The following is an 18,644-nucleotide window of genomic DNA, read 5'->3' as shown; positions in this document are numbered from 1 at the left end:
GCTTTATCCCTTACAACTTATTTATAACTCTTAAATTACTATAGATGAAAGAGGGATAGAAAATATATTTAAAAATATTTTTTTCTACGTGTGTGTGGGGTAACTTTCATTGTTTCTCCCTGGATAGGTCACTTCCGCTATAGTACGAGAGTCTTTCACAAAGCAGCAGCAGAGGAAAACTTTTTAAAATTGAAAATATGGGTCTGTAAAAGTATGAGGTAATGGCACCGCATTAATTTATTTTTAAGCATTTTGGATTCCTTTTAAGTTAGTGTTGCTATTCATTTTTCTGAGCATAACTGCACTTTAAGCTTTTAGGCACAGCTCAAGTATGTATTTTCCCCATTCTTCAGCTGGGGAAATGGCCACAGAAGATGTGCCTTGTGCATGGCCACATTAATTGCTTAGCAGAGGCACAAATAAAGATCAGAAGTCATGATGTCAAGTTGGTTCTCTAAACACTAGAGTGCACTCGATTTTATTTTGATTCCTCGTTCAAACTAATGGTATTAGGCATTTACCTTAAACCGTTTAAACGCCAATTACTGTGTATCTTATATTTAGATATATTTTAAAATTGAAATAAAAATATACTTATGATTTGTCTTGTCACCAAGACATTTGGCAAACTTCTTGTTCTGTGACTGTCACTCATCTTACTGCATTTAGTTACACAATGCCCGCAATCCAGCTTCGTGAAGATTTCTTAAGTATTCAATGATTCATCATTCAGAATCTTCAGAGTAATATGATAAACAAGCTGCCAGGTGCAGACAAAACCTTTCCTGACTCCACAACTAGGCAAAAAGAGAATAATGGAGTCAGTGTCTTTCCTCGCCTTAACACTGCTTCATTCTTGAGACAAAGCCTGACCTTGATATTGTTTTCTACTCAGTTTTTTTGGGTTTTTTTTTTTTTTTTTAAGTAGGCTCTTACTCAAATGAGACTGTGCGGAGTCGGTTGAATGAACCCTCGACAAAAATACATTCTCAGTTTTTATTGATATTCAGAAGTGCAGTATAAATCAGATGAGCTAATCACATAGTAACTGATTAACAATGGTTTTTGTTTTTCATTAATCGGCTTCAAACATTCATAAGCAAGTAGCATGGCACTTATTTGTGCTTTACAGATATGAATCCTCATAGCAGTCCTCTGCAAAAGGTACATATATTTCTTGTGCCAATTTGGCGACATGTCTAATGTAAACTGGCATGGCTCCAGTGACTTCAACTGAAAGATATATCCCTTAGGGTTAAGTGACTTACTGAAGGCTAGAGGGAGAGGTGATGATAGAACTGGGCTTAGAACTTGCCTCCTATTTACCAGATGTGAATTTTGATCACACAGAGGGGTCAGGCATGATAATTCATCTCCCACTTAAATGTGGAGGAAAGCAAATATTTTTAAATTAATGAAAATATTAATTAGAATTTAGTTTGTAATAACTTCTAAATCTGCCTCAGTTCCCAGCTATGCATGGGAGCTGAATTTTATCAAATAGGCCTGACAATATTCATTTAGAGCACCAGCCCTTAAGTACAGTGGTGGCTTCTACTGAGACCATTCATAGTGACAGGGAGAAAGGAACGGCTATTTCAAAAAATGTTTTTGAAAATTCATTATAGATTACTAGGGAGTATGTAAGGGAAATCCAGCTTCCCATCTCCACGATGCAGCCACAAAAGGCCCACTCATCCCTGGAACCACTGGTATTCCTCTGTGTAGGGAAGGTATGCCAAGAGGATGCTGGGCAAGGGCACTATACACCATCACTTCAGCCTCTCACAGAAATGGCCTCTGCAGAAGCTCGCTCTGTGGAAGTGAGGGTGGCAGTGTAACTAGTCCAACTAAACTTCAGAATCTATTGGCCAAAAAACTTGCCCCAGGGGAACATGGAGGGCTGTAGCTGCTACTAAATGCTGGGGGTGATAGGTGTGGCTCCACAAGATATGAGGCGAACTCTCTTCCCCTGGGCAGCCAATTAATTTGGGGTTTGGTGAGACAAATCCTCCTCAGCTATGCAAAGCATCATAATGGATGACTTTTACCTCCCTTTCAAACGGAGCTAGAAATAACTTCTGTAGGATTATAAGGCATTTCTTGTATGAAACCTGCACCCTTTTGGAGCAAGCCCAGCAGTCAGTTTGAGACAAAATAGTCCCCGCATAACTAACTGGACATGATTGTAAAAATGGCACTTATTGGTAGTGTTTGTTTTGGGAATGGCTATTTTGCTGAAAAATGACCTCTTTCTAACACACTAGAGTCTGGCTGTGTCTGGCTGCAAACCAGCCCCCATCTCATATTTTCATTTGATTTTTTTTTTAAATGGTGTTCAGTCCAGCATGAAACAGATTCTTTTAAAGTGTCAAGTTCCAGTTATGCTACCCTATGTACAGAAAATTGTAAGCTCAATTAATATGCTTGGGAAGTACAGAAGGCAAGAAGGTCAAGCAAGTCCAAATAAACCCTAATTACATCCACCAGCAAAATGCACCTCCATTCGGCAATACCAGGCTGACATCTATGCCAGCACGTGTCTCCAGTGACCCATCTGTACCAGCTTGTTCTTAATGTAACAGTAGGACTAGCATTACATTGATTTAGTGCTATGGTTTTGAAGAAAATAAAAATATAGTCCTTCCAGAATGTTGCCATGACTTCCTGGAACATGAAAGTATAGAGAGTGTCTGCTTGGATTTCAGCCTGTTTGACCCAGGCCATCTGGTATTAGAACAGCCTGGAAATTGGTTTACAATCAGACATATTTTCTATAATATAGGGCCAATGTCTACATTTTAGTTTATTCATGGGCAGAATTATTTCTTCCTATAGGGCCTCTTCAGCTTCCAAACTCCTGAGCAGAATGGATCCTATACAAATAGAAATACAGAATGAAATGCACATTGTGGCAGTTTTGAAGAACTGGTTAATTTCTTGAGGACAAAATGGGCTTTGCAGAAAACACAGTCTAATATACCACTTGTATGGATCTAGAAAGATGATTCAAATGAAGAAAAAACTCTGAGGATTGTGTTCTTTTCTCACATCTTTATCAGCAACCTGTTCTTATTCTTGGCTATCATCAAACATTGCCTGGGACTCTTCTAAAACATCATCTGGATTGGCTAGTTCAATCTAAATTAAAAACACAAATATGTTATGCAATGTAATTAAAGAAGCTCAGGATTTGTAAATACTGATTACTCGAGCTAATGGAGAATCTCCCACTTAACTGGACTTTAATTTATCCTGCAGTCTTTCACTAAAATACTTTACTTTCCTCATTTTATGATGACCGCAAGCGCTTATCTATTACTTTTCCTTTCAGTACCTACAGAATGCATGGGTGCTACCTTAGCAAGTACATATTGCAGACAAAGTATAGCCAAGGCCTGCCACAGTGGTTTGCATGGTAGGCGCTGACTTGCAGATCCTGTTAACAGACTGAAGAGGAAAAATGTGGTAAGTTACAACAACAGGTGAGTTGTGGCCTATTTGTCTACTGTCAAGAAATGGGGACTGTCTTTGGCAGTGGCCAGTATCAGTTGCTTCTAAAGAAGGTACAAAAAAACCTCACCATGGAAAATGAGGGAATAACCTACCTACTAGGAAACCTTCCTAATCCTAGTCAATTAGTGGTTAATTTATGCTCTGAACCATAAGGGTTTATATTCCCTCTTTAAAAAAATCCTACTTAATGTAACTGTGGATGTTATCCATATAAATATCTAATTATTTTTTAAATCTTATACACTCAACAAATTAACTGTGTGTTGTGGAAGAAAGCTGTTTCCTGTTCAATTCATTATTTTGTATGCTTCCATAGTGTCCGTCTCATCCACCTCTTCTCTAAATGATACCAATAATTTTAATGTCTCTTCATACAGAAGTCCTTCTATGCCTCAAACTACTTTTGGCATCTGTCTCTCTGGACCCCTTCTCTTTCTCCTCTATTCTCTTCAGATAGGATGATCAGAACTGAGCACAGTATAACAATGTTCCATAGATTTGTATAACATTTTCAGTCTTTTCTATTCTGTTCCTTATAACACTTTTGCCTCAAGAGATTTAGGCATATCTTTTCCATAGTGCAGTGTTGGTTGGCTCTCGTTTACTTTAATTTAATTCTGGTGAAAAGTGCTGTAACTATAGTGGAGGTTGATACTTCCTCTTTGTTTATAGAGCAGGAACAGGGCCTGTAGTGGATGTTATTTAATCTGCAGGGAATTTAAATAAATAACTGAACATCCTCCTTCAATGGAAAGGCTAATTCATCAGCTGCTCTTTGGCTAGATCATTTTAAGAGGCAGTTCTGTTGTATGACCTCTGCCAACCCTTGAAAGGTAAATATTTTTAGCTGTGTATGTTGTACTCTTTCCAGTCACAATTAAATGTTCCATTGAAACTAAAATCTAGACTATTCTTCCATAGTGAGCAGCCAGTGTTTATTATTTCTGCAGCACAGGGGTGTGCCTACTACTTACAGACTTCTTCCCCCCCCCCCCCCAAAAAAAAAAAAAAAAAAAAAGACTAGTGCTCCAAAGCCATTGCTATCTAAGCTAGACAAAGGAATGAGCAGAGGAAAAATTGTAACAATGTTGGGTTTTGGTGAAGCTGGACTAGGTCAAGCACTGTTTGTGGTGACTTTTTTAAACTGCACTGAAGGGAGGAAAGAGCACAGGTGCAGCCCCAAAAGATGTTGCTGGCCAAAGGAATCCAATCTTACATGCAATGGGACACATGCATGCAAACAATGGAAACCATGTGGACAATCACACGAAGAAAGCAATGTTACTCAGATGTATGGCTTAAAATCTAATGGTGAAGCTGTAATCTGTGCTGTCTATGAAAACACGGTTCGCAAAGAGGAAATTTCCAAACAGAGTTACCTTTGGGATTGGATATGGTGTAGGGGTAGGAGCTTCTTCTCGGCCAAAGTCAATCATAGTTCCACACTTCGGAATATCTGCAACCCAGACACCTTCAAACAACTGGCCTTTATTCAGATAGAAAAACTTTCCTAGGCCATGTTTTTTTCCATCTTTCCAGGTTCCTTCATACCGATTTTCATTTGCTGTAATGGTTCAAATAAAGACATGGACAGACAATGAACGGGTGCACATTTTCATTAGGTGACCAGAAATTAAACAAATTCACAAAACATGGATAAGCCAGTGTATATGTAAAACTTCTGCCTGGCTCTGTGCATGGGGGGAAATCTAATGGAGATAGCACTGCATGTCATGAGTGCAGTTGGCCTCAACAGCACTTTAACTGCCCTATAGAACTGGGAGAAAACAGCCAAAAAATGTAGACAAATATTTAGTTTAATCATTACATTGATTCACTTTACTGTGTTCACTTGTATGTTGCGTTCACTTTTCACAAATATTCTAAGTAAAAAAGTTTAGTGCAGAGGAATAGCAAATTTTAAACAAAGGTTGCAGAAAAGTTCGGGAATACAAATTCCGAACTGTAATCATAACTACTAGCACTGGAATCCTGGCTCTAAGAATTCTGCTAATCTAATCAGGCAATAGGAATATATCAGGTGACGGTTGTGTCTAATCAAAATAATCTGAATTTAAAATACTGTACTTGCGGTTAGCCTGTGAATGAACCACAGTTCAAGAATATTCACAGAAAACTGTGATTTGTTCATGGACATTTCATGCACAGAAAAATACAACATTTATTAGATAAATCCTATGTGCAAATTATTTGTTAAGCTCTACTGCCTAGAATTTTTCTGCATAGAGAAGTGAGACTATCTTTTTTACACAGAGTTTTATACTCTATATTGTTTTAGATTCAGACCATGATGGACAGGAAAGAATGCCACCTACACACAAGACAGAGTTGCAAGGAAGTGAAAGAGCCTTCACAGGATGGCATTAGGTCTGTGATTATGGCAGTCACGTAGGACTTTACCTATGGGAGATGCTGGAATATTACTGGGATCTCCATCATGATCATTTCACAACAGGCCACTCTTGAGCCTCTTTCCCAGCTGCAGTGTTTCTGGCCACAACACACCCTCTCCAAAATAATGTTCATTTCTGTCTGTTACTTGTAACATTGGTTGGAGGCACCTGTGGGTCCAAGTGAACTCCAACATTCTTTGCATTGGTGGTGATGGTGCCACCTGTGAGCTAACATGACAGAGGACATTAGGATGTTTGAAAATTGCCAGCACTTGGTAAAGGCATCGGAATAGAAAGTGGAACACCTTTTTGAAGGTGGCTATTATACAGATAGGTTAGGTTAGATTTGTAGAAAGAAGCAAAGGACAATGAAGACATTTAATGAAGTTTCATCCAGCACCTAGCCTGCCAGAAAGTCCACTCAGGCTCTGATCTTTTCTGTTCTCTTGACCCAGAAAATCATGAGGTTGCCCCTGATAGCCCAATTCTGTCAAACACTCAGGATACCTTGAAGTACATTAGAGGTCCCATCTGTACTCTTTCCATGGTAGTCAAAACAGTATAGTTCATAGCCTTGGTCTCTGTTGTACAAATGCTATGGTCTGGTTTAAAACCTTCCTGTAATGGACTATAACTGAGCCAGTAAATTGATGTGATTCCCTAGCCCAGATCATCCTCTCCAGGCATTCTGCCAGTCTGAGCAATTTAATCTTGGGTTGTAGTTCATCATGACCTCCATTGAAGAACAGCTTTTCTTTCCCCATCGCAAAGCTTTCAGCTCATGGGCGTGTTTCCAGAGACTGAGCTGAATATATTAAGCTTGTGGGCATCAAATAATTGTGCTGGCTAATTTTAACCAAAAGGAATCCATCTTATAATCAGTTCCAGGCTGTGACAGAAGTAGTTGGGCTCCGAAGCAGACAACAGCCAATGACTCAGCTTTGACAGGCTGGGAGCATGTGTAATTGCATGGACAAGTTACTAATACAAAGGTAAAGGAGGTGTAATTTGATCTGCAAAAATCTACAGAATCATCATTTCAATGGTGCCATACACTGTAGGGTGGCAGGAGAACACGCTGCCCCTGGCTCCCTGCTCCCAGCCTCCAGTTTGTGGAAACTGCCAACACTGCGTTAGAATTATAACCAATTTGGCCCATTTCCAAAGCCCTTTCTCCCACAAACACCGGGGTACCAAACATGACAAATTGGGAACAATGATGTAGCTATATATATTAGAGAAAATGTTTTTTTTAAAAATCAACTTTTTAACTCTACTTTAACCCAGGCATGTCATATATGCAGCCATCACAAAGTTAAAATTGTGGCCCTTGACTGACAGTGCTGTGTTATCAATTTATGCTCAGAACATGATTCCTTGTTAATTTTTGTTAATGTTACAGATTACTATACATGGAAGCAGTGCTTCAAGTTGATTTTCCATCAACAGCAAAAAAAGAAGTGGGTCAGTGGTACTGATTATCAGCTTTGTTTATTATGCCAAAAGAATTGTAATGAGGCACTGTTTAAGATATCAGCATCCAGCCAGAAATTACTGGAGTCCATCGGCAAATGGTATGCACATAGTTACATAACACGTTATATAATATATTTACAACCCCAAAGTAATTTATTACAAAGTCCTTGTTTTTACTTTGGTCTTGATAATTTTTAAGCTTCAGTGGGAGACCAAGTGTTTGGTTTGATCACAGAGACATTTGTTCTTCACTGGTACAAGTAGTACCTTATCCTCTAACCTGCCTCTCTGCCCATTCTGGTAATTTACTATTATAATAAGCATAAGTTATATGAGTGTTGGCTTGTGCCACTCAGAGCTTTATAGGGGCAGGTATTACTCCCCATCTTCCTGAAGCAAAGAGATAAAACAATGCCACCCAGCAGATGTTCCCCTCTCTCCAGAATCCAAGACCAAAAATTGGGGGGGAGAGGTTTGGAGCAATCCACACCCCTAATAGGTCATTATTGCGGCTGGTGGAGGTATTACCTACATAATAAAGACACAATGGGGTGCTGGAGGTCAAGACAAAGTTCCAGCAAATGTCTCAAGTGTAGAAGTTGTTGGAACCTACTTAAGCGAAGCATTCCTTGGCCACTGTGATGGTCTTCCAACCACTGGCCTTCATAGATGGATCCGTCTTTGTAGTACATTCTGCCCCAGCCGCTTCTTTTCCCGCCACTCCATTCCCCTTCATAATATTCCATGTCCGAGTAAAACTTAATTCCATAGCCCTAGAATTACAAGGGTTACAGTTCTCACTTAAACATACTCTACCTCTTTTTAATGCTGAGAATCTTGCTTAGAGTCTGGACTCCTGGGTTCTGTTCTCTGATCTGCCACTAACTTGGCATTATTATTTTTATACATTGCTAATGACATCCAGACTCAACAGCTATTCAAACCAGTGTAAATATGCTATTTATTTATAATGACTATAAAAGGAAAAAAGCATCTACCCTATATGTAGAAGGGGAGAGAGTCTCCAAAACAAATTCAGGTCTGGCCAAATCTAATGCACTGTCATTTTAGAACTGGAGAAATTAGAGCAGAACGTAACCTAGTCCTGACTGGGCCTTTGGCTAATGCAGGTCAACCCCTATAACCGATGTTTCAAGGAAATAAAGGACAATTGTCAGGGACAAAATATTTTTAAGGGACTCTACCTTAGAATGTTTTATTCTCGCTACAAAATCATACACAGGACAAAATCATACATTTATATCATAGTTTATGATTACTGCTGGAATATAGGACAATGTGGGTCTTACTGGTATACTGACTTAGGCACCAAATACGGAATGTCCTTTAAAATGCGGATTCTGTGGCCCTCAAGCCCTATGGTACATTTCCTAGTCTACAAATAGGTTAGTCTTAAAAGTCCCAAGCAATGGGCCACTGACTCTTGGGAGACTAAGGATCTCGAATAGACACTTAAGATCCATGAGAAAAGTCTCACTCTCAGGACATTTTCCCAATATTTAACCTACATTTTTTTTTAAATTTCATCCCTTTTTTCAGTTTTACATCACTCCTCCCTCCATCCCCCAGTGGCCTTATGAATCTCTGCAGAGCCCTGGACCCTGTGTATAATGCCAGTTTGCAGATACACAGATGGTTGCATAATTAATCTTTTTGTCAAATAACCTCATAAATCTACAAAATGGTTCCTTCTTCTCTGCTCCTGAGCTTCTCTGCCTACCATTTTGTCTCCTGCCATTTTCTTTGTTCTGTGGTCCTACGCGGGTGCGGTGCATGTGTGTATATAAGCTTCAGTGAGATTCCTGTGCCTCTCCTGCACTGCTATACATAAAATGACAGAGCAATGAGCGTGAGATCCTTCCAGAATGAGATGGCAGCAAGACCAAGACTCACCCCCCTGGATCTTCTTTCAGGGCTTGACTGTATGGGGAAACTCAGGGAAGTTAAGACTAATTAACTAATGATGTGACATTAACACACATTAAACCCCCAGTGGATGCTCTCATTCTGAAGTGAAGTGGCTTTAGTTCACTTTATCTTAATCCCCTAAAATAAAGTGAATTTACACCACTTCACTTCTGCATGAGGAATGCCCACAGGTGTTTTAACTTCAGACCATTAGTTAATTTATCTTAACTTTCTGGAGTGTCCCCACGTAGACTGGCCTTCAGCTTTGAGAGGGGGCGGGATTCCCCCACTTAGCATCATCAATGGGAGAAATGGAACAGTAAGTTCCTCCTGTCCTGCAGTCCAAGCCTCCACAGCAGGGGGGTCCATGTGGCTGGCTGGAGGAAATGTGGTATGTCTACATTCCAAAAAACCCCGCAGCAGCAAGTCTCAATGCCTTGGTCAGCTGACTCGGTCTTGCACCTCAGGACTCGTTGCAGCCTGGGCTCTGAGACCTCCCTCCTTCACTGGGTTTCAGAGCCCAGCTCTGGCCCAAGCAGAAATGTCTATACTGCTATTTTTAGCCCTGAGTGCGCCGGTCAATTGACTGAGGCTCTGAGACTCACTATGACAGGTTTTTTTCCCCCCAGTGTAGACATACCCATGGACTTCCAGGAGCAGAAAGGGACCTAGTCACCCAGTGCATGTGGGGACATAAGAAGGAGGCTGTTGTGTGTAGTTCTTAAACCCAGCCACAAAGACGTCCTGATCCCCGAACCTGCTGTTGAATTCTGTGCAGCTCTGCCTTGCTGCATAATTGAGATCTAATGAAACACGCTACTGTAGGTAAATAATAATTGATAGCATGCCATGTAGTGCACAGGGCTTTGGAGATTTAGGAGGGCCCCATTTTCATCCCTCTTCCCGTGCACCAGCACACCTCCCTTTCAGCCTGGATGGCAATTGGGAAGCCTTTCACGACCGTGCCATTTTTGGCACGATTGAATGAAATAAGGAGCCTTCTCTCAAAGACAGCCAATTACCAAATCTCTCTGCCTCTTTCTATCCAGCTGTAAAAGAGGGTTAGATTTCTTTAGCAACCTCACAGACCGCAACTAGTATTTGTAATGTGAGGCTTTAGCTAATGTTTGTAAAGCACTCTGAGGTCATCAGTGGAAGAGGTAAACTGTTAGTACGGTACAAAGACAGCAGGGCCCTTCAGAGTGGTTCCAGAGTGGAAACCACACAAATCAAGAAGCATCCCCCAGAGTGGATTAACTTGGAGGGGGAAATTACAAGTTCCCACGGGTCTTTTGGATGAGAAGCATGCCACAACTACCCCCTTCTTTCCTTTGTGTTTTATTAATACCGCACAAAATCCAAAAATAAAAAGAATAAAACAACAACAAAAGCAGACACATTTTCACTGTTAAAAAAGGAAACCACTAAATGGAGAAAACGAGACAACGTTGGAGAACCAGAATTAGTTTTGAGATGAGTGTTCCGCTCCTGATTAATAATACATTATCTTGTAACTAGCTGCTCCATCCTTAGAGCCCCGCAAGGGGTTGGACTAGATGGCCTCCTGAGGTCCCTTCCAACCCTAATCTTCTATGATTCTATGATCAGAGAACACTTACAATAACTACACAAACACTTTGTTGTTGTTTTTCTCCTCAAAGACTACAGCACAGAAACAGAGAACTCAGTTCAACCTTAGCTCAGAGCAGAGGATATACACCATTCCCTAAAAAAGTAATAAACACACTAAATTCTCCTCAAAAGCTTCTCTGCTTCCTTCCTTTCTTTTTTAAAGATTTCATAATTAATTTAGCACTGTCAAATGTTGTTGGATTGACAGCGATGGAGAGTGAAGTATTCTGTTTATCCATAGAACAGGCACATCAGTCCAAGTTTCATCCATGCTGCCCCCCTGCCATATGCCTCCATCCTACCATGGAGGGTCCACTTTTTGCGGTGATGCAGTCTCCAAAACCTGTTCAGTCCTTAGTGTCACTTCTCACATTGACAATCAATTGGTGCCACTGGTGGGTTTTGGTTAGTGGACTCCTCGATTAAGATCACAAATTTTATTTTATATAGGAAACATAATGTGTTCACCTGTTATGAAGAGCCAAAGGCAACCTCAAAAGGCATGCCCTACTCTGGGGATTCCTACCAGTCAGAAATGTTTACCTGATATTAATGAGTTTCTCAGAGGAATAAAGTGGTGTCTTATCTGAGTAGAAAAATAAAATTAGTTCTGGAAAGAATTGATTTTTCTGAACGTTAATTTTATTGAGCTACACGAATGCAAATGGGAATCTTTTATATAAATAAAGGAATACCAGCAGCAGGATATCATTATAAATTTTTCACTGAAGGTCAATCACACAAAATATATTTTCAAAGAATGGGAAGTGAGGCTTCTCTCAAGAGTCCAGAGCTATGGAGGTGCCTGCCAATTAGATCTATAAGACTCTGAATTTATTTTAAAACCAGACACAAAGAGTAAAAGGAGGTTTTCACTGGCAGACCAGTAAATATTTCTAAAAAAGATTCTGCATATATGAAGACTGCAATCATTATTACAAGGGTGGTTTTTCTGTTATGAAGAGTGACTCTCTTTGAAACACTGACAATTTTTTAGTACAGTCTCTTGGTTTCCAAAAGGACTTGTGTTATAGTTCTAATATACTCTATCAATTCCTAAAAGAGCTATTTTAAGAAGCTGCACCTTTTTGCTATGCTTTCAATACATGCTCTTTCAACAAGTTTCCTCTGCCCAATTCAACATGGTAAAAACTAGGTGGATGTGTTGGGGGATGCAGAGTGGAGAAAAATTCTGTAACTAGTTTTGAATATGATCCAGGTTTGTAGTCATTATATGACAGCTATTTGATTATATATGATCTCACGCCAGTGGTCAGAGGACAGGTGCCCACATTAAAAAGATCATCAGTCCAACTACTCCTTCTTGCTGGCAATTTTCATAGAGACCAAGGATTCAATGATCTTGGAAAGTGAATTGTCTAAAGGGCTAGATTTATTGTGTAGGCAAGCAGGTAACTGCTATTGCCTATGTTGAGCCTTTTCTATGGATAAAGGATTTTAGACTCCAGGACTAACAATTTTTCAACAGCACACAATTCCATTTAAAATGTAAAGACAATTCAAACCCAGAGGAGAGGTTAATTTCATTCCTTCTCCCAGCAATGACAGAATATTTTTACTCCACTGCTGACTTTGAGACTAAATCTTCTTTGGTATCTACTAAAAAAAAAAAATAAACAAAGCACTGAAGCATTTTGTTTTGGAAACCAAAAGCATACATAGAATTACAAGGACATGGGGAGCTAAGGAGAGAGGGAAGGTCATACTTTCGGCCATCCACCTTGGCAGGCCAAGAAAGCCCTAAATAACCCTCACTATGCTTTCATAGGTCTCACAGGCATTCCTTTCCTGAAAGTCTCTTCATACCTTCAGTTTAGCCTCAGATTATAGATGTAATTTTAAAATCAACATTTTAAGACTTTTTTTTGGCTTGTTTTATTTTGTTTCCAAATCTCCCCCATGATTTTTGGCTAATTTTGAGACATGAGTAGGTCTCCTGTCATTTGCTAAAATCTTGAGAAGTCATTTCAAGCAAAGAACTTGAAACAAATATCACTTACACATTTTTTGTCATTTTCCCACCAACCCGAATACACTTTCTTGTATTCTTTAGTTACAGGGTCAGGAATGCTGTATGTTCCATATCCATCCCGTTTTCCAAACTTCCAGTCACCTTTATATATCGCTCCTGTACTTTTCCAGGTCTGTGTACCTTTACCTGTTGTAACAAAGTACAAGGGCTACAGTAAGATATAAGCTACTACATGGTTATTCTAAGCATTTATAAAGTATCTGGACACCTTTACAAGACTTATTACGAGTCATTAACTATATAAACAGGAGATACATACCATGTTTTTCTCTGCCTACAACTTTTAATCTAACTGGTCAACTAGGAACATGAGATTTTATAGTTTGATCAATCTAAAGTATGAGAAGGCACAGATAAACGTGTGCCTTGCAGCTCTTTCTAAATGAGGCCAGATTGTAATTCAGAAAGTCAGAAGGACTACTGATCTCTATCAGAGACTTCCTGTGTGACTTTGGGTGAGTCACTTAATCTCTCTGTGCCTCAGTTTACCATCTGTAAACTGGGAATACTACTATTTCCTTGCTCCCACCCTTTGTTTGTCTTGTCTATTTTGATTGTAAGATCTTTGGGGCAGGGGCTGTCTCTTACTATATGTCTGTACATCACCTTATACAATAGGCCTCATCTCCACTAGGGCCTCTACATGCTACTGTAATGCCAATAAATAATTATATTAACCATAAAGTCAAGTTAATTTGAATGAAAGTGGGGAGAGAAGAGACAGGGCGTGCCTAGAAAAGGGGGCTCAGAAAGGGGACTTGCCCCATAGAGGCCAAAGGTCAATAACACCAGACAGGATTTGCAGCACTCTAGACTTGCCCAAGTGGATGGTGAGAGGTAAAGGGGAATGGAAGGGTTCTGGGGCCTGATGGGAGTCTCCATAGCACTCCACAGATAAGTGCCTCCATTTTAGAATGCTTCTCTGTGCTTTGAAACTTTGGGGTTCTTCCCAAATCCCACCCTGGGGTTTATAATGTATATTTATACTGACTTGGTTCGCTGTGACATACAAGCTAAATCAGTTAAAATTAAAACATTCCTAGTCCCACCACCATCAGCAGCATGGGAGAACAGGAGAGCGGGATGAATATAAATTATAGGATGCATTTAACTGTTGTTTTCTATTTGCACACTGTTCACAAACTCATTTCTGCCACTCTACCCTTAACCAGTCACCCAATAGTTTGGATGCACGCTTCTCAATCCATTTGTTCTTCCCAAAGTTTTGCTTTGATTATTTGCTTTGTGGGTTCCCTTGGTTCCCTAAGTTGTATGGGATTGTTTCTGCGTGCCTGAGACATTTTAAATAGATGAATAACAAACAGGGGTGCTCACAGAGCCCCTAACATGGAGGACTTGAGGGGAAGTAGGAGTGGGGCTGCACACAGAACCTGTGGCATGTGGGGTGGAGAATGGGAGACCTTGGGATGGGATGAGTGGGGGGTGAGGCACATGGAACCCCTGGCAGGAGGGAGACAAAGGAGTTTCAGGGAGTCCCTGAAAATGAGGGGAATGGGAAGGTGGCACACGGGGAGCTTTTTGGGGGAATGTTATTAAATCAATTAATTTGGGATAAATTAGGTCCTAACAACCTATGTCCAAAATCTCTGGATTGTTCTCTATGTTTTAAGTAAAGGATCACTGTATATTTAAGACTGCACATCAGCTTCCATTATTTCTATTTTCCCACTGGCACTGCCCCACCAAAATCACCGAACAAAGCAACATCGGACTCAAAATCCATAAGTAGGTAAGGATACCTTATCAGTGAATTTAAATACTTTTAATGCTTGGGTTTCCTACAAACGTAATCTTAACGTTGAATGTTTGGTCTTTTAAATCTATGTTTTGCTAACTGTATTCTTCTTATAAGAATTTCTATTCTTAAATTAGTGATTTGTCCTTTTGATCTTAACTTTCACCTTAAACTAATATGACTAGTCCCCAACCAGTCACCACCCCCAAAAGGCCTCTAAGAAAATTAGATCATTCGCATTAAAGATGATTTTGTATATTTTTTTCTCAACAGCAGCTTCTAGCTACATATATATGCTTTTCAAAATAATATCAATAAAAATTCCATTCTTTCTAGTAGATATTTCCACTTTGTTTTCTGAAGTAAACAGGGAAAGAGAACATGAAGTGGTGGAGCATGAATGTGTATTTCAAGTTTACCCACGTAACAAACTTTATCAGTATGAAGTGTCCCGTCCCCCCACTCACCAACACACAGATGGTGGAATTTTCAGAAGCATCTAAATGACTTGGGAGCGTAAGTCTCATTGACAGTCAGTCAATGGAACTTTGGTTCCTAAGAGACTTTGGAACTTCTGAAAATCCCACCCAGTACCAATAACATTTCTGAAAATACTCTCAAATATTTTTAACATACTTGCTCTGTAATCTGGTGGCATATACAGAATACACAATGTATTGAAATTTATGCCAATAAAACTCTTATCCCAAATCTCATCATGTACTCCATTATACACACAAGGTGGTTTCAGGTGCATATAACTGACTAAAGCAACAGTCTGTATTTTCACAGTAATATTTTGCTATAAATGTGCACAGCAACATTTAATTTATTTGACTTGCAGTTATTCAAACCAGAAAATAAGTATTTGTATTTAACAAATGAAAATGTGCTTGAGCAAAATTTTAGCAGTCTGGATTAAGTTTATTATATATGTAATAATATATAGCACCATATATATGGACATTGTGTTCTAGAAACAGATAAAAAATAATCATAAGTCTCTGCCCCTCGGAATTTATAAAGAACATCTAAAGGTATAGTTCACTTTCTAGTAGGCAATATTCTTACCATGCTTCAAATTGTCCATCCATTCCCCAGTATAGTGATCCCCATTTACAGCATAAATTGTATGTCTTAATCCACATTTCTGTGCCTTCCTGTCCCATTCATTCCAGAGAGGCTCTACGGTCCTAGGATATTTTACAATGGGCATATTGTTCTTAGCTGGAAATGAAAACACAAAGTTGTCAGAAACACAACTGAAGAGACATTACCAAGGTGAGTACAAGTAGAACATTTAATTTACAAGCTGCATTTTATTATGCACATATTTCAGTAGCCACTTTAAAAAGGTAAACGAAAGGCAAAACTAACAGAAAAAGAAACTTAAAAAATACCTAAGCATAAAATAGTAGCAACTGAAAATAAAGGATTTTAGTGCAAAGTATTAGGCAACATTAATAATATAGATTGAAATAGGATACATTTTATGTGTGCAATATTTTATGTGTGCAGGAAGTCTTCAGCAAGTATTGCAAATGTCAATACTATCACCATATTTAATCAAGACAAGGTTTTATCATTTAGAAGAATCAAACTGAAGAAATGAGGTAGAAAGCCTATCAACTTAACATTTTAAGGAATCACTACAATCATTGCTTTCTGGGGGGGGAAAAGGAAATTCTTTAAATACAGCATGTAAAATACTAAAATATATCTGAAAAGACAATTGGGTAGATCCTCAAATTGTGTAAATCATCATCATTCATGTGATGCTGGCTGGATTGGGGGGGCATTTATTATGTTATTTAACATCAATACGTCAGAATCATAATAATTCATGTGAGATATGCCATGTCAGGTACTGTTAAAAAGGCTATATAATGTGCTAAATAAGATGATGATGTTTATGTTCATGTGTTATGTGTGTAATGGAAGTTATGGATATGTTTGATATATCTGTATTTCAAATTGTGCTGTGTCTGGGTGACACCCCAGACAGGATGGCTGCAGCACTAGCCTGCTTAATGGGCCATTAAGAAAATTCGCAGGTACAAAGGGCCCAGGGAGAGAAGCCAGGGATATACCTGATGAGTCACCAGTCACTCATGTGACCCTGGACTCCATCTTATTCCTGTAAATTTCCACAAGCAGCATGGCAAAGGCCAAACAACATAAAAGGCAGCTGCACTCCATCCATTTGTCTTTCAGTCTTCAGTCAGTCTTCAGCCTACCTCTGGATCAACTCATCTACAACTGAATTGAAGCTGCGAAACAAAGGACTGAGACCCATCCAGGTACTGGATGTAAACCAGAGGGATTGTACAAGTCTGCAAACTCCCCAATTCTATTAGAAATCTGATCTATATGGACTTTCAAATCAATTGTATGTGTCTGATTGCTTTAATCCTTTAACATTTCTCTTATAGTTTGTTTCTTTCTTTTTTATAATAAACCTTTAGTTTTAGTTACTAAAGGATTGGCTGGCAGCGTGGGATTTTGGGTAAGATCTAAACTTATATTGATTTGGTACTGTGACTGACCCTTAGAGGTCAGGAGAAACCTTTTTGGTAAAGAGCAGAGAGTTTTAAATAACTGATCTCTTTACTGGACCTAGTGGCTGATTGGGAGCCGGAGACTGAAATGCAGTAAAGGGGGCTGTGTATATTTTTGTTTTGGCTTCTTGACAACCAGTTTGTGTAATCAGAAGCACTGTTTGTGGCTGGTTGGGAAGTCTGACTTCAGTGTCACCCACCAGTGCTGGGAGAATCTGCTCTCCTTTTGCAGCCTGCCCTGACCTTGGCATTTTCAGGTGGCTGGCCTAGGCACGGACGGGTCACAGCTCAGTTGAGGTCAGTGGAGCTGTGACATTCTACTCCATCTGAGGATCTGCTACAGTGAAGTTACTGTGTCTGGGCTGCTAAAAATAAATATAATGGCATAGGAACATTACTTGTTGAAAGTGATAGAAATCCAAGTAAAATTTTTTGCTAGGGATTTGTGGGCCTGGTCATGGCTCCCATTCCAATCCCTTTAAGCTGCTCTTAGAACAGTAGGATAGTGGAACAGATTGCCTCAGTAGAAGGTCCTTTGCTAGAGATTTTCAAAAGGAGGCTGGATAGCCATCTCATAGATTCATAGACTTTAAGGGACAAACATGATCATCTAGTCTGACCCCTGCATGATGCAGGCCACAGAACCTCACCTGCCCACTCCTGTAATAGACCCTGACCTATGACTGAGTTACTGATGTCCTCAAATAATGGTTTAAAGACTTCAAGGTACAGAGAGTTCACCAGCAAGTGACCTGTGCCCCGTGCTGCAGAGGAAGGTGTAAAACCCCTGAGGCTTCTGAAAATCTGCCCTGGGGGAAAATTTCTTCCTGACCCCAAATATGGTGATCAGCTAAACCCTGAGCATATGGGAAAGACTCACCAGCCATTTACCTGGAAAGAATTCTCTGTAATAACTCAGAACCACTCCATCCAACATCCCATTACTGGCCATTGGACATATTTACCGCTAGTAGTCAAAAATCAATTAATTGCCAAATTAGGCTGTCCCCTCATACCATCCCTCCAGAAACTTATCAAATTCAGTCTTGAAGCCAGCTATGTTTCTTGTCCCCACTGCTTTCTTTGGAAGGCTGTTCCAGAACTTCACTCTTTTGATGGTTAGAAACCTTTGTCTAATTTCAAGTCTCAACTTCCTGAGGGCCAGTTTATATCCATTAGTTCTTGAATCCACATTGGTGCTGAACTTAAATAATTCCTCTCCCTCTCTGGTATTTATCCCTCTGATGTATTTATCGAGAGCAATCATATCTGCCCTCAGCCTTCTTTTGGTTAGGCTAAACAGGCTGAGC

At 39.7% G+C, this 18,644-nt stretch overlaps 2 protein-coding genes across 3 annotated transcripts in view; one reads left to right on the top strand and one right to left on the bottom strand.

Annotated features, from left to right (window-relative positions):
- Positions 1-2,265: 2,265 nt before the first annotated feature.
- MORN3 (MORN repeat containing 3) lies at positions 2,266-16,136 on the bottom strand. The gene is made up of 5 exons (XM_067539601.1): positions 15,848-16,136; positions 12,989-13,146; positions 8,020-8,179; positions 4,896-5,080; positions 2,266-3,141 (listed from the first exon to the last, which is right to left on the bottom strand). The coding sequence occupies exons 1-5, from the start codon at positions 15,990-15,992 to the stop codon at positions 3,073-3,075; spliced, it is 717 nt and encodes a 238-aa protein (XP_067395702.1). The 5' UTR covers positions 15,993-16,136; the 3' UTR covers positions 2,266-3,072.
- Positions 7,461-18,644, top strand: part of TMEM120B (transmembrane protein 120B) — a 63,724-nt gene continuing 52,540 nt past the window's right edge. Inside the window, exons 1-3 of one of the 2 annotated variants that reach the window (XM_067539598.1) lie at positions 7,461-7,504; positions 15,955-16,057; positions 16,991-17,076. In XM_067539598.1, the coding sequence (XP_067395699.1) occupies positions 7,502-7,504; positions 15,955-16,057; positions 16,991-17,076 (192 nt within the window). In that variant the 5' untranslated portion in view covers positions 7,461-7,501. Of the gene's footprint in view, positions 7,505-14,065; positions 14,771-15,954; positions 16,058-16,990; positions 17,077-18,644 lie in introns of those variants that run through there. The other variant, XM_067539599.1, reaches the window with a different exon arrangement.

The sequence above is a fragment of the Emydura macquarii genome, unplaced genomic scaffold (genome assembly GCF_026122565.2).
Source record: "Emydura macquarii macquarii isolate MOO-44397 ecotype Brisbane River unplaced genomic scaffold, CSIRO-AGI_Emac_v2 contig_554, whole genome shotgun sequence".
NCBI classification, from domain to species: domain Eukaryota; kingdom Metazoa; phylum Chordata; order Testudines; family Chelidae; genus Emydura; species Emydura macquarii.
The sequence above is the reverse complement of the archived record's forward strand: the minus strand, read 5'-3'. Positions and strand labels throughout refer to the sequence as shown.

Coding starts and splice junctions, on each gene's coding strand:
- MORN3 (XM_067539601.1), bottom strand. CDS start 15,992: ATGCCCATTGTAAAATATCCTAGGACCGTAGAGCCTCTCTGGAATGAA. Junction 13,147..15,847: donor GATGGACAATTTGAAGCATG/GTAAGAATATTG, acceptor TTGTTACAACAG/GTAAAGGTACACAGACCTGG. Junction 5,081..8,019: donor CCAAGGAATGCTTCGCTTAA/GTAGGTTCCAAC, acceptor GAACCATTACAG/CAAATGAAAATCGGTATGAA.